The 16,674-nt window shown below is 41.2% G+C and overlaps 1 protein-coding gene across 3 annotated transcripts in view; it reads left to right on the plus strand.

Annotated features, from left to right (window-relative positions):
* UNC5D (unc-5 netrin receptor D) overlaps positions 1–16,674 on the plus strand; it is a 472,283-nt gene that overhangs the window by 364,521 nt on the left and 91,088 nt on the right. For all 3 annotated transcript variants that reach the window (XM_075601397.1, XM_075601395.1, XM_075601396.1), the window contains one exon: positions 14,467–14,652. In XM_075601397.1, the coding sequence (XP_075457512.1) occupies positions 14,467–14,652 (186 nt within the window). The remainder of the gene's footprint in view (positions 1–14,466; positions 14,653–16,674) is intronic.

Here is a 16,674-nt window from a genome sequence, read left to right on the forward strand (position 1 = left end):
CGGTCACAGGAACCAGGGAGCTGAAGACAACAAGGAGAGTACTCCGCTTCAGCACAGGAACAGACCGCTGCGTGACACTAGCAGCCGGTCTCAGGAACCAAGGAGACAGACAAGACAAGGCTTATGGCAGAACACAGAGACATCCAGGAAGGACTGCTTCTTGGAGAACGTCCAGACTTCTTAAAGGCATAGTGACAGAACAGCAAGGTGCAGCGAAACTAAACATAACATAAGGGTTCTTAGTCTAATCCATTGGCCAAGGAATTATAAGCCTGCTACCACGTCAAGGTGAACCCTACTAAGCAGGTACCTACACTACCCGACGGTAAACTAACCTTAGTAGTATAAGAGTGACTTTCCCAGTCCTCCGGAATCCACAGGAGATAAGTAAAGGTCCCAAGGACGTCCAGGCAGGAACAGTATGCGATGAGTACCAGCAGGCACCAGGGCTGGTAGCAAAAGACTAAATGCAAAGAGAAAGTCAAAGAGAGGCTTACTTCCTGTCAGGAGGAAGAGGGCAGGGTTTGCCAGAAAGCAAGATGGCGTTGCTTGCTTCAGAATCCTTAAAGACACAGGATCTTGACTCGCAGCTAGAGGGCGGCGATCAGAAGTAAACAGGTAAGGAAGGGACACGCCGCAGGGGGCGTGTTCCGCGCATCGTTACAGTACCCCCCTCTTAAGGATCGAACTCCGAGCGATCCAAGAGACTAGGGGGCAGCGATGCATAGGAAGGTAGGCTCGCAGCTAGAGGGCAGCGCCCGCCACACAGAGAATCAACAGGGAATCTTAACTCGCAGCTAGAGGGCGGCGCACGCCATACAGGGAGACATCAGGGAAACTAGGCATGGGTAGAGAATACGCCACAAGGGGGCGTTAAGTTGACTCGCAGCTGGAGGGCGGCGCACGCCGTCACGTGTACGCGCCACGCGTGAGAGAATGCGTGACGCGACCGGGGGTGGCCGGGCTCCGTGCTACGAGTAGGGAACCGCGGGTGCGTGCATGCTCTATAAGGAGAGCGGGAACTGAGATGCGGCAGGTAAGGAGGGAGCACGCCGCAGGGGGCGTGTTCCCCGATTCCTTACAGTTGAAGCTTTCTCAACTCTTCCCTAACCCCTGTTAATCTTTGAAATATCTTCTTTTTAGAATTGGCTTTGTGGATTTGTTCCAGTTGTTGTATTTTGTTTTCCAAATCTAGAGTTGCTTGTAGTTTAATTATTTTTCTAATAAAGGCCAGGGATGTAAAGGTGCCTCTGATACAGGCTTTGTGGGCTTCCCAATGGGAGGAGGTGACTACACTGCCATTATTGAGCAATAAATAGTCTATAAGATTAGTGTGAATTTTCCCATAGACCTGGAGTAGAGAGTCATTTAGTCTCCATCATGTACTGTAGGTGAGCAGGGTTTATGTGAGAGAGATCAATTTGAACTGGGGCGTGGTCTGACCAGGTAATAGGGCCAATATTAGTGGTTGGGATGGACGGAATCAGGTTTTACCAAATAGGAAGTAATCAATGATGGAACATAATTCATGATTCATGTCCTTGGTGTTGAGCTCTCCATATATCAAAAGGGGGGGAAAGATTTTATTCAATTTTTAAACATTGCTGATAAATGTGATGTTTTAAAAGTTGGGGATGTGCCCGAGCATGATGATTTGTCTATAGTCTGGTTTTAAGACATTATTAATTTGCTATTACAGGTATGCTCACTTATTTTGGTGCAATATGAAGATGCCTTAAGGTGACTATGGAGAACAGGAAGTTATTTCACTTAGTTTCCACAGCACACAAAGTATTATTGGATTGACAAGTCTAAGGCACCTTAGGAATGAGGTACTGTATGGTGTCAGACCCAACAGGATCAGAAATTGAACCCACACAACCTCTGTTATTCATAACAGCTCTAGTAGTGTGAGCTAAACCAGCTGGCTAGCACCACTGTCACAGTATACTTAGTTTTGAGCTCTACTTATCATTGAGTGCTCATACCCGTACAAAGCACTTTACTCTCTTCAGAGATAGAGAAGCCTATCTAATAAGCAGTCTTTTCGCTCTTGTTATCTCCCGTTTTCTATTGTTCTTGTTCTCTCTAATTTTCTCTAGCTCTCGTTCTCTCTTGTTTTCTCTCATTCTTTCTCGCTCTCTTTCTCTCTAATTTTCTATCGCTCTTGTTCTCTCTCATTTGCTCTCCCTCATTCTCTTGCTCTTTATCTCGCTCTCATGCTCTCTCACATTTTCACATTTTTTCTAGCTCTCGTTCTCTCGCGTTTTTATTTTATGATGGGTTTCAAGCCATTGGGATTTATTAGTATCCAATCCGCAGATGAATTTTAATGGGTGGGATATATTTTGTTAAAATGAACCGCTGAATTATGGGAAACGGATTTGGGCTGTTCCACCTATCCCTACTCCTGAGAACAATTTGCGGCAAAACTTGTCCAACATAATTCTCATAGCTGCTGCAATTGCAAGCTCAAAATGATGCAGTGTGCCAACAAAACCTTTTAGTGCATTGGTACATGAACATTTTTATTATACACTCTGCTGGCAAAAAAGGAGTTAACTGGAGGAAGGTGACACTTCATATATTAAAACAATTATTTTATTCAGCACCAAAGCAGCTATTTGAATTCTGTGCTACAAAGAATTCTAGTAATACATAATTACTTGAGTAACAGAAAAACAAAGACTTAATCCCATAACGATTCATCAAAAAACAAAATAGAACAAAGAATGTATCTAGTAACAATTAGTTTAGCAACAAAGAATGCTTCTATTAACAAACGATAGCAATATATTCTAGTTATAAAGAGTTCATACGGAAACAAAGAACTTCAAAGTGGTTTAGTAGCTGTGTTTTTCTAGTATAGAATTGAACAGAATATTTTAAAACCTTTCACTGGGACCATATTCAGGTAACATAAATGCTGTCATGCATAATATGTTAAGACTCCTGTAGCTCTCCCCCCCCCCCCCCACACACACACCCATATTTGGGAACTACTAGTTAGTGTAAGTGCTTAACAACTTTACAGTCAAATGTGTGGGCTCCTACTGAGTAACACCCCCTCCCCACACACAGTACTGGGGGACTTAGCAGAAACGAAGACACACCCACATTCTGCATGGTGATAGAACGTCACTGAGAGAGTATATATACTGGTGAGAAGGTTCTGTTAGTCAGGTTCCTGGGAGGCATGAGTAGAGGCGCCTCACTGTAGATATGAATATTAGTTTAGGTGTATAGGTAAAAGAGTTATATTGGATCTGTCCTTATACTGTATGCAATGAGAAACGAGAAACCCTTCTGTATGTCCTATAGAGGTCCTGCAGATAGGAGAAACTGAGGCCATAGTAGGCATGCCCCATGTGGCCGATCCACACCTAACTGTAGCCCAGCATGCTCAGAAGTGACAGTCAGAGCATGGAGCTGGAATAAATATCTCCAGAGGGATGGATGTGAGTGGCGGATTTAAAATTTGTCCGCCCATAATCACTTACCTTTTTGCTGCCCAACGCCGTCACGTCACGTGACGTTGTGTTTCCATGACAATGCATCGCCATGTGACGTCACAGCGTCATTTAATGCCACGATGCTACAGAAGGAGGAGGGCGGTGCATAGGAGAAGGTAAGAGATCTTTACCGAGGCCCCGCGTTACCCCCCGGCAATCAGTGGGGAAGAGAGCAGGACCTCTGTAAATGAGAGAAAGAGAGAAAAAACTGAACATTTGCCACCCTAGGCCCAGGCCTATCGGGCCTAATGGGAAGTCCGCCACTTTTGGAGTCCAACTGCAATAGGTCAGCAGGGGTGATATTAAGTGGGGGTACAGGTCCAGCACACTACCGACAAACAAACCACAGTACCTCCCTATGGATATTGTGAGAGTAACTAGGGAAGACTCTTCAATACGAGCAAGGCAGATGTACAATACTGATTAGGTGTGTAACAGGTGAAGAGACCAGCCACCTGATGGTATAATAAAGATTGCTGTTTGTGCTATAAATGTTCCAGGCACCCATCATTTTCCATCATTGCTTCATCTACACCCAGCCTGCATGAATCCAGCCCCCTGAAAGATATGCGAGAGACTGAGCAAAACCATGTGAATAGACACTTGATGTAAACTCCTTAGGAGCTGGGCAAGGAGGGTTACACTCTGTTCGGGTCAGTTGATAATGCATTTGTTTTCGCCCAGTTTTGTTAATGTTTGATTGCTCATGCTGAAGGTACAGTACATTGAAGCAACACAAGTTTATGTGACTTTTGAAGCCGCAATCCATGCTGTTCAATCTTAGTTTTTTTTACCCAGATTTACATTTTCATTTTTTATCTTAATTGGGAATTAAACCACAATACTCATCTGGTTGCTGAGAATAAAATTCTGAAATTCTCAGACAAAAATGTCTGCCTGTGAGAAACAATATGACTGCAGTTTGCAGTCTCACTCATAGCCACTAGGAAACCGTGACATCAGTGGGAGATTGCCTTGTAACCATCTTAAATACAGTACTTATTTCTTTTTAATTCATCTGCACTTTTCAAAGTTTTTTTTCAGCATTCCAGGGTCCCAAGAGACTGTGTGGTGCAGCTCCAGGAGAAGACCCCTCTGGATTATCAATTCTTATCTGTGAACTTATTTTCTGGTGGCTGAATTTTCTGCACTTCTTTTGCAGCCAGATGCCTTTGATAAACTGCCACAGAAAATAATGGACATTATTCTGTATATTGCAATTATTTGGGGCTTAGAAAATGTATTGCAATCATCAAATAAACCACGATAATTAGAATCAGTACTTTGTGCTATACACATCTTAAAAAACAATCTCTTCTTCTTTTAATATGAACATAACAATATATTTTTTAAAAGACGCACAATATATGTGCTGTTGTAGCTGCAGAAAGAAATCTGTAACATTTAAAAAAAATGTCAAAATGTTATAGTTATATATTTGGTTGGTACTATAAAAAATCTGTGTAAATACAATACATTTCAGTAAATGAAACATACTTTGTTCTGCTTCTTTCAAATCTACTCTGCAATCAGTAGTAAAAGTGGTCTAAATATTAGTGGCACTGGGACTGGGGCACTGCTCCTCACACTATTTTAGAAGCATTTAAGCACTATGTATGCTGTAAGAATGGAAAGGGTTATCTGTAAAATACATTTATTTTCCATTAAAAAAAGATAGTGGAATTGTACGTTTGTACTGTAAATAAAAAGTAGTGATGCTTCCACCACTCTTTCCATTGACCTACAATATATAAGTCCTACCAATGCTGAAGTAGTAAATCATATCCTTCTATAGTACAAGTGATCCAAAGGCACGTTGATGCTTTGCTCATTAGATACGAGTGGTTACTGTAAATGAGTTAATTTTAATCAATTATGTCTTCTAATGTACTAAACAGAATGTTTCATTTTCTGCTTCTGCACATCTTAAATTATCTTCAGGTGCATTCGTGAAGTATAATCACATTTAATAGAAACTTTCACTTTCAGTTAATATGCATTAACTAAATGTTTTGCAACATTTTCACACGCCGTTTGTAACACAGACACACTGCAGTCCCAATGGGGTGGTTAAAAGGAAACTGGACAGTTCAATGGAAAAGAGATCACGTTTCATAGAGCATTATTGGTCAAAGCCTTTATTTTTCTACTTTGACTAAATGATTGGATAATTATAGTCATTAAATCTTAAATAGCACTGGTAGTGTAAACAGACATGTCAATTGACATTGATCTTTTGGGAGTCTCAGTGATTTTGAGTCAGTTTCATTGATTTTTTAGCATCAGCAGTCTCATGGAGTCTCATTGATACAAGTCAGTACTTTTCAATTCAAATTTAAAAAAATTGGTCCAGAACCACAATCTCACTCATTTTGTCCTTGGAGGCTAGTATCTCTATGTACACGAGGTGTCACTCAACACTGACCCAAAGAGCTTGTAATATATTTGATGCACAAGGAGATACAATGAGATAAAGACAAAATTACTTCCTCAAGGTCATTAAATAGTGCTAGTAGTCATATTGGTCCTAGAAAGAGTAAAATTCTTAGTAGGTTACTGTATATTACCTTTTGAATATATCAACATTTCAATTATACAAGGCTTTCTAGTGCATAACTTTTCAAGACTACAATGGTCTCCTCTTCTGATGATGAGACCGGTGCAGTCTGGAAAGCTTGTGCACAAGAAAATATTTCACGATTGATATGTTGATCTATTAAAAGGTATCATAACCAACAAAGTATCTTGCCCAAAGTCACAAAGAGATAACACTTACTTTCATGCTAGGATCTCAATTTCAAAGGCAGTATCTTTAACATTAGGTAACCTAAAAGTGCTAGTCACCGTATTTGTCCCAGAAAGAAGCAAATGCTCTAGTGTTGCCCAAGGTCACAAAGAGATAACGCACTTTCAAGCCAGGATCTCAATATCCAAGCAGTATGTTTATTGCATTTCATTAGGTAACCATTCTCCAGTGCATTATGGCCCATATTAATTTAGCATGGCTATGCTATGTCTTCCGGTACTGAAAGGTGTCTTATGGCAGAGCACTGCTTTTTAAATATGGCCCTAAGGCGACCTTAAAAACGTCTTACGTGTATGTATTTTCCCCCTATTTTTTGCACTGTTGCGCTTGAATATAATTTGTAATTACTGTGTAGTGTCTATGGATAAGAATGTATTTGTGAGACATCGCCAGTCACTATATTGTCTAATCACATTGATTCTACAAATAAAGCATCTTGAACTTTGTATCCTACTTTCACGGTGCAATAAATGAGCACTGAAATTGATTGTAACTAGAAGGTTGACCAGAAATAACTTGGGAGATATGAAGAAGAAAATCAGTTTTCCAGGTAGGCTAAGGCCAACCTTAAATAGTGTTGTAGACCAGGGGTGCGCAAACTGCTGGTGCTGCGCCCCCCTGCCTGCTCTCCACCTGTACTCGCGGCCCCCCCTTACCTTTGTTGCAGTGTCAAATGACGCCGCTGGGTAACGTGACGTCACATGACGCCACTTTGCCATGGTGACGCACCGCCCGAAGCAAACGGAATCACAGCAAATGAATTGCAGGGGCCTCACGCGATACCCCAGTATTTAATTTAAATGCCTTTGGGAAGAGCGCGGGGCCTCTACAACCGCCACACCCCCCAAAAAAATCTTGCGCCTCCCAGTTTGCGCACCCCTGTTGTTGACTATTCAGTATTTCATAATATGTGGATCAGGCTCTAAACAGGACCTTGAATGCTTTATGCGTTGGTTCAGTATTCACTGGCATACACTTTTCGTGACCAGATTGTTACCTATAAGAGTACAGAAATATATTTGTAAATAAATTAGATTGCAAGCTCTTTTGGTCAGGGACTAATTTTCCTACTGAAGCACCTATTCCCATGTTATGTATTACTGCTGTAAAGCCCTATGTATCAGAATGACACTATATATTTTTAGATATACATATAGCAAATGGAAATATTACTGTATGCGCATTTGCATGTCTTAGACAGATCTGCAACCCCGCCTTTCACTATTATCACCCAGCACACAGCACTTCTACTGCAGCAAGGGATTCTGGGAAATGATATACATACATACATATCTGTTGCCAGAGGTATATTGATTAAGCTATAGACCACCTGTTTTACAAATGCTGTGTAAAATCATAAGCATTTGGACTTTTTTCTGAACTAAAAGAGTTCCTTCAAATGAGCAATCAAAACGGGTTCTCCTACCCCCCATTTTTTAATACAAGATTGAAACAGGTGGTCTCTGGAATTGAACCCCATTCATTTCAGCTCTGGGGACCCTGCTCCCAGAGATCCTTACCTCAGAATGTATGTCCGAAAGCAATTCGGTCCCCAGAGCTAAAATTAATTGGGTTCAGCTCCATAGACCACTTGCTTCAATCCTGTATAAAAAAAAGAAAGGCAAAACTACTAGGATTGCCTCTTAAAAGAGAACATCAGAAAGGAAGAATGGCGAAACCTTGGATAATCATAGAAATAACCCTTTCACTCAATACAGGTTTGTGAGTGTAAGTAAAACCAGGTAATTGAGAAAGCGATGTCTCCCATATTCTTACAGAACCGTTATACAGGCATACCCCGCATTAACGTACGCAATGGGACCGGAGCATGTATGTAAAGTGAAAATGTATTTAAAGTGAAGCACTACCTTTTTCCACTTATCGATGCATGTGCTGTACAGCAATCATCATATATGTGCATAACTGATGTAAATAACGCATGTGTAACAGGCTCTATAGTCTCCCTGCTTGCGCACAACTTCGGTACAGGTAGGGAGCCGGTATTGCTGTTCAGGACGTGCTGACAGGCGCATGCGTGAGCTGCCATTTGCCTATTGGACGATATGTACTTACTCGCGAGTGTACTTAAAGTGAGTGTCCTTAAAGCGGGGTATGTCTGTAATGATTTCATGTCCTTATTCACTTTTACAATGGTCCAATGCTTTCCTATTGAAAGGGTTGCGTTTCAAATTACACAGTTATGTTAAACATCATATATAGTTTGTACAGATGCTCAATGCAGGGAAAAATATTGTGGGGCCTATAAATATATATACTATAAATATAGCGATAAGCCACTTATTGCCAAAAAAGCCTACTGCTATTCAGTAAGCCCCGATAAGTCAGCAATAAAAGAGCTTTAAGGTGAATTTTTTTGCCAAAAAAAATAAATTGGCAAACGCGCGGCGAGAAGCCACTTATCGACAGCTTGTGAAACTCGTGCTATTCTAGTGGCCCCGATTAGCGTATCAGGGCTAATCACTGCTCTAGAATTGAGATTTCCTCTCCAAATTGTCTCGCCAGGAAAAGTAGGCAAGAAGGTGGTGAGAAGCTGCCAATAAGTGACGAGAGGGCACTTAGAAAAATGCATTTTTCCTGCATTGGATTGATGCTGGGAGACTCCGGAGCTTATATCCAATAATATCTGCATTGGAGACCTCCGGCATCAATCCGATGCAATAAATGCATTCACAGGCAAGTTCATTACCTAAGCGGTTAACCGCTAAGGCAATGAAGGGGTTAAGGGACAACAGCAGCTTTATTGGGGGCAGAGGGATGAATGAAGGGGGTACTTTGCCTTTCACACACCCCCTCTGCCCCCAATAAACATTACAATATGTAACAAGCACCAATACATAACCCACCCCTGTACCACCACATAAAACAATTATTTATTTATTTTAACACAGGATTGATAACATTGGCCGGTGGGTGTCCCCAGGTTGTCCCTGTGGACATCCTGGGGTCCCTGTTGGCCTGCAGTACCAACCCTGTTGTTATAAATAAAGATGGCATACATTTCAATAAATACACTTCCCACCCACCAAACTCATCATACAGTACAGTAACTAGCAAAATAATTATTATCCAGATATGGAAAATAGCTCATTTGCCCATTATTAAATCAAACATTAGCCAGGCAGCAGAAATAAAGTAAATAAAAACTGTTCTACTTACCCCTGTCATCCTGAAGGGTGCCCTCATCCGCATACTGCAGGGCCATGTCCTCCGATGCCAGCAAGAATACATAAATACAATCTAATGGCTCCTAAGCCCTTAATCACCTTAGCGGTTAATAACCGCTATAGTAATTAAGGGTTAAGCCACCCTCCCCCACTACCAACTCAGAAAGCCTAACCACACTCCCCAGGCAACTACCCCCACCCTCCACCCATTAATTGGTACAGTGGATACATCATGCCCATATAATATTGATCAATGGTCAACCTACAAAAAAAAATTAATCACCAACAATATCAAATGCAATCCAACCAATCACCAAATAAACAAAAATAAACAAGTAACAACAAAATTACAACCAACCAATTAATCAAATACCAAATTAACACCAGAATGAACTATTCCAACACCAAAGCAAAAGCATCAATAAATAAAATAAATCTCCAAATAAACACCATCATTGAAATTCATAACACGAAAAATAAACTACTATTCAAATGCAAAAATCAAAGAAAACCCAGAAATAAACAATTAAAAAAACACCCAAAATGCCATAATACAACATTAAAACGCAAAATACATAGCATAGAAATTGGAAAAAATGAGCCAAAATACATATAAAACACATAAAAGCAACCATTTGGCAAAACAACCATTGCGTATTACTGTATGTACAGCAGAACTCCGTTATAACACGGTGCTTGGGGTCCACATAATGAAATCACGTTATAACCGGGATCGTGAAATGACTGCCACGACCAGTGGAGGGTCACATGACCCTTTTCTGACAAATAACAGCCCAACAGTGAATACATTTTATGAAATACACATGCAGGAATCGAACCCATGACCCTTCATATGCTAGTAGCAATTCTCTAGCTGCTAGACCACAGGGTTGGTTTAATGATTGGATTGCATTGTGTAGTAGATGTTAAGTATGTTTATAAAGTCAGATTCATCACACCAACCCTGTGGTGTAGCAGCTAGAGAATTGCTACTAGCATATGAATTTATCCTGCATGGTATGGCATAATGTATAAATTATTATTTTATATAATAATTTATAAATTCTAAATAAATAAAATAATAATTTATAAATTACATTTATAAATTAGTGGTGTGGGGGTGGTGTATTTATTGAAATGTATGCTATCATTATTTATTTTAAACAGGGTGATTCTGCAGGCCAGCGGGTACCCGTGGGGACCACTCGAGGACTCACGGTGACCACCCAGGGACCCCTGTGGGGCCTCCGGACACCTGTGGGAACCATTCAAGAGCCCCCAGACACCCGTGGGGATGTCCCAGGGACCCCTTGTGGGGCCCCAGGACACCCGCAGAATCCACCTGGAGGCCCACGGACACACAGACACCCACGGGGACCATCTGAGGACAACTTGGACACCCGTGGGACCACTGGGTGACACCCTCCATCCTATGTTATCAATCCTGTGTTAAATTAATAAATAAATAAATAATGTTTTTTTGTGGGGGAACAGGGGGTGGGTTGTGTATTGGTGGTTATTACATATTTTAATATATATTTTAATACTAGTGTATTGTAGCAGGGGGTCTCCGGAGAAGAACCTTGTTGATCTGAGGGGACCCCCTGCTTCCCGAGATATAGGCCCCGTTATGGGGTGCCGGTATCTCATATGCATGTAAATGTTCCGTGTCACGTGACCGTGGGAATCAAATGCATAAGAGATACCGGCACCCCATAACGGAGCCTGTATCTCGGGAAGCAAGGGGTCCCCGAACATGAAATCAATGCGGTTCTGCTCCGGAGACACCCTGCTCATGTACACTATTAATACAATTTAAAGTTAAAAACATTATTTTCGGCTGAGATTTGCGCATATTTAGGTGGCTCTCTCTCCAGCAGATTGAACTTGCGGGAGAGCCCTTTTCAGAAGGTCGATCTTCACGTCACCGGTTACTCGCCATTTTTGCAAATGTTGCTATCACTGGTATTCGGGGCTTTCGGCATACCATGATAGCAACGCTGTCAAAAATGTTGACTTTAAAACAATGGTGAGCTTACTTTTTAGGAGCAAACGCATTTCCTAACCAGGGTTAGTCTTTGTGTTTGGCTTTCTGACAGTAGGATTATTATCCCTTATTAGTAAGCATAAATAGAATATATACTAGTGGTTTTCAATCCTCTCCTTAAAGCCCTCCCCAGACTAAGATTTTTTCGATTACCAATGACAGTCCATTGCAAAGTAAGCAAAAGTGTCCAATGACCTGCTCATAGCTAAATCTGCTTTCGATAATGTTGATCACCCCATTCTCTTGAACATTCTCCACTCCATTGGCCTCCGTAATGCAGCCTTCTCCTAGCTCGTGTCATACCTTTCTAACCTCTTCTTCAGTTTTTCCTTCTGTGGTGTTTTGATGAAATAATATTGCTGAAAGGAAGATACTGTTGATATAGAAACCCGTTTGTCAATTTGGAACATTGACAGTTTCTTCCTATTCAGTCCCTCTTTTTGTTAGAGTTCCACGAGGCTCTGTCCTTGGACCTCTGCTCTTCTCACTCTACACCTGTTCTCTTGGTAAACTAATACAATCCATTGGTTTTCAGTATTATCTTTATGTCGACAACATCCAAATCTATCTCCCCCGACCTCTCCCCCTTTCTCTTGTCTCATGTCTTTAACTGTCTGTCTGTAATTACCTCCTGGATACCTCACCATTACCTGAAGCTTAACATGTTCAAAACAGAATGAATATTCTTTCCCCATTCCAGTGCTACACCAACACTCTCCCTCACTGTCAACAATTCCGCCTTCTCCTCAACATCTCAAGCCCTCTGTCTAGGGGTCATCTTTGACTCAGATCTCTCCTTCATTCCTCATATTCATATGAAGTCCTGCAATCTCCACTTCCAAGATATTGCAAAGCTATGCCCTTTTCTCACTCATGATGCAACTAAAATCCTAATCCACTCATTCATCATGTCTGGCAGTCCTCTTGTCCATCTATCCCAACTCCAATCCATCTAGAATGCTGCTGCCAGACAAATCTACCTAACTAACCACTCTACTTCTATTGCTCCACAACGCATATCCCTACAATGGCTTCCCATAGCCTCTAGAATTAAATTTAAAGCAGCAGTGCAAGCAGCAGTTTTTTTTTTTACATGTTATTTATTTTCCCTTTTAATATGTGCATTAATACAATCCACACAGTGATAACTAATTAGCTAAGCTGCTGATCGATCCGTTCTCCTGTGATCCATTGGCAAAGATTCAGCTCTGGGGTTCTCTAAATGGCTACCAGTGCAGCAGAAGAGGACCAAAGACGCAAAGTTCTGTGGGAAGATCATGTGACCAGGCAGTCACTAGATACAATTGGTGCACTGCTAGAGAGAGGGCAGGGCTCAAAAAGAGGTGTGCCAGAGCCTGTTTCAGAAGAGGAAGGGGATGTGACTTTGTAAAGGGTTGCTATAGAAATAAATATGCTTGTTACATTAGAATACATCAAAAATGTCATTCGGAGTTGTTTAAAAAAATGCCACAAGTATTTCTTCATAGTACAGTGATTTGTTTAAAAAAAAAAAAACACATGTAGGATATTGCTTGGTCTGCAGCTTTAAAACCCTAGTAATGACTTACAAATGTCTCAAAGATGCTGCCCCCCCTTACACCTCATCCCCTATCCTCAAATACATACCTAAGCGTCCCTAAATTCTGCCCATGACATCTGCCTTTCCTCCCACTTTATTACCTCCTCTCACTTTTGCCTGCAAGACTTCTCCCATGCTGACCCTTCTCTCTGGAACTCCTTACCCCTTATCATTGACTCTTCCCAGTTTTCAGATGTTTAAAAACTCCCTCAAAACTCACCTTTTCAAGGAAGCCTACTTGTCATACCTCTAACATCCAACTCCCCTCCACCTCCAACCCCATAAAGTCCAGCTGTGTGGCTGGAGCAATCCCCACCGTACTTTATGTAACCTCCCTCCTCACAACCTTTATGGAATCAGTTGTCAGACTGCACCATATTCCATCCTGAGTCCCACCCTACAATGAGCAGCCACCTTACCCGCTTCTTTCCACACTGTCCCTTATTCCCCCAGATTATAAACTCTCACGAACAGGGCCCTCAGTACCTCTTTGTATCAGTTTATGTACTGTTTATGTCATATACAAAACTCTGTACCCCATTGTACCTTGCTGCATAATATGTTGGTGCTTTACAAATAAACAATAATAATAATAATAATAGCCATGTATGTGCAAACATATTAGTTATTCCTGACATACAGACCAACAGCGAAAGCTATTTTCAGATAAATTTAGTGGGAAAATGCAGGAGATCTCTTGATATTCTATAAATCTGTTAAAAGTAAAAACATATGTATATATATTTTTTTCAGCAAATTATGAGGGTGTCTACCACATAAATAAGGACAGTTAATTAATGTGGTTCCCACATCCTGGTGTAAGGGGAGCTATCCAAGGAGAGATTTTGAGAATCATTGGAGTATGTTGGAGGGTTGGCCAGATATCAGTTTTTGTGGCATTCTCAAGTAGAAAGAGATTTGGGGATTATTTACCAAAGTCTCCCAACTGCAAAACCAGAGCAAAACCAGTGAAAAAATCACAGCACCCGATTTACGAAATAAGGAAATTCCAATGCTCTCCATGGAAATGTAATTCCATGGTAAATCTGGTCCTTTTTTTTGCTCTACTTTTGCATCCGGGAGACTGATTAATAACCCCATTGGAGTGCAGCAAGTGAATAGTTCATTTTCTGAGGGAGAGTGGATACTTAAATTGGCCTCTTAAAAGTAACATGCCCTCTCCCAACTAAAGCAGAACTGTGCACTATAGAGGTATTGATTTCCTAAGGTTGCTTGGCAGACAGAATCCCTTAGCAGTGTGGATTTCAGTGATCCCAGATACTCTTAACAATTTAATGTAATCTGCCTGTGTTTTTCCCCATTTAATTTCGATGCAGGCGCTGAGAACGCCAGTGACATTGCTCTGTACTCTGGTCTGGGAGCTGCCATCATTGCTGTTGCTGTGCTGGTGGTTGGTGTCACGCTGTACCGAAGGAGCCAGAGCGAGTATGGCGTGGATGTTATTGATTCGTCTGCCTTGACAGGAGGCTTTCAGACCTTCAATTTCAAAACTGTCCGACAAGGTTAGTCTTGTGTGACCTTGAGCTCCTTGTCTTTCCTTCTGAACTTCATCAACGGCGTTATCACGTCTCGCAAAGAAATTACAACTCTGTTACAATGAGTAACTCAGAGAAAGAAATGATGTGTGATCCTTTGAGTTTATTGTTCACCCTACTATGGTGGCTATTACAGAGGCGACCAGGCTAAACCTAATGCGGCTGCCCGCGCATTTTAAAAATAGCGCGGGCGGCGCACGGCAGTCTTCGGCCGAGAAGCGGCCGGTTTTCCCGCGCCTCGGGCGCTTTCAATAGTAAGCGCCATTAGCGCTTATCTATTGAAGCGGCCGCCGCGCTGGAAAATCTGTTTTTAAACGGAGAGAAGCCCCGCGGCGCTCCCGGCGAACTTTAGATTAAAAGCTGCCACAGCAGTATGTCATCAGAACGGATCATGGCCCATATTTACTAAGCAATGCAATTTCATGAGACCCCTTCCAGCATTGAAAGACACCGTACGACTCACTCAAGTGAATGGGCCCATACAGTATGTGTCCATAAATTCCATCCTGAAACAATGAAAGATAAATCATCACTCAAAAGGTTCATGGAATGAAGTGTCTATCAAATTAATGGATAATGTGCCAACATTATGGTTCTCAGAAGAACCTTTATAAGAGAGCTGAATCATTGTTATATTATGCCTTGATTCAATACACATTTAACCCCTTTAGGGCCAGAGGGGACTGCAGTGCATTCCAAAGCTGACCCTGAAAGGGCTAATTACACGAACCCCTTGAGTTTTGGCTTTTCTCCCTGTTCCATTTGTTGCTATTGATTTTCAAACTGTGCAACATTTGTCCCAAAGGTCTGTAACCACATGACAACAAGTTCTCTCTACAGTGCCAGTTTCCCTATGCCTGTTTGAGTTTCTAATATTTTGTATTCTTGTTTAATGTAGTTCAAAGTTCTAATATCCATTTGGTCCTGGAGAAGGTTTAACGGACCAACATCTTTATAGTTGGAAGAATAATGTACAGAGCGTTTAAAACCTCAAAAGTCTTTTATTCAAGTGTGTAACCAACGGGGTAAAGTACTCTTGAAGAAGAGCCTTTTAATTTTTTTAGAATCGGTATACTGTTATGCTTTTATTTGTGCCACTTATGTGGCTTCCCTAAAGTGTATCACAACCTACCCGTGTACCCAATGCTTTATTCTGCAGAATGTGACTTTTCTGAGAGGCAAGTTCTATACACATAATGCAAAGAGGCTTTAATTCTTTATAACAAGTAATCTCCTCTAGTGGAGATATTAGACTTACTTTATATGTTATTTAATGATTTAAATCGTCCACACCCTTAGCTGAAAATTCTTAATATCCATTTGAAAGAAAAATGTATGCAGTCTTCTGGAAATGTGCTTTAAACTCATGCCAGCTCGTATTCCCTATTGATGAATTTAATCTCCATTACAGCTCCATCACCAAAATTGCTTTTTCACAGTGTGCTAACACTGCACTGCTTTTGTTATTCTCTCATAATCATTGCTGCTATGGCTGTACTAGAAGAACTCCATTATGTCAGTACATTTGGTTCACTAACATTAAAACAGCATGCACTACATGATGGAAAAGCCGACTCTGGTCAGAATATTGGCTAAGGCAGGAAGACAGCGAAATCACTGTACCATTTTGTTATGAGGGGAAGTGTACCATGGGTCTTAATAATGGTGCATTGTAATGGGGGAACGATCCATTTAGGCACATTGATGATGTGTAGCCTCCATCCTCTTTCAAGGGCCAGTACCGCATAGCTGGCAAAGAAAGTACAACACATCTATGTAACTGGCTTACTTAGAAACATTCAATCACCCTTAAGGTAATATTTTCTTTTCACTGCTACCTGTGTAAAACTAAACAGGTTTTTCTTTTCTTCGGTACTGTTTAATTGATGCTCACAGTACACTTTTCGTTCTTCCCCTTCATCTGTTTGGCTCATGATAACAGCATAATCAAACAAAACACCGCAGGAAAGACAAGTCACAATCAAGTCT

This window comes from Ascaphus truei, chromosome 5 (assembly GCF_040206685.1).
Source record: "Ascaphus truei isolate aAscTru1 chromosome 5, aAscTru1.hap1, whole genome shotgun sequence".
In the NCBI taxonomy this organism is placed as follows: Eukaryota; Metazoa; Chordata; class Amphibia; order Anura; family Ascaphidae; genus Ascaphus; species Ascaphus truei.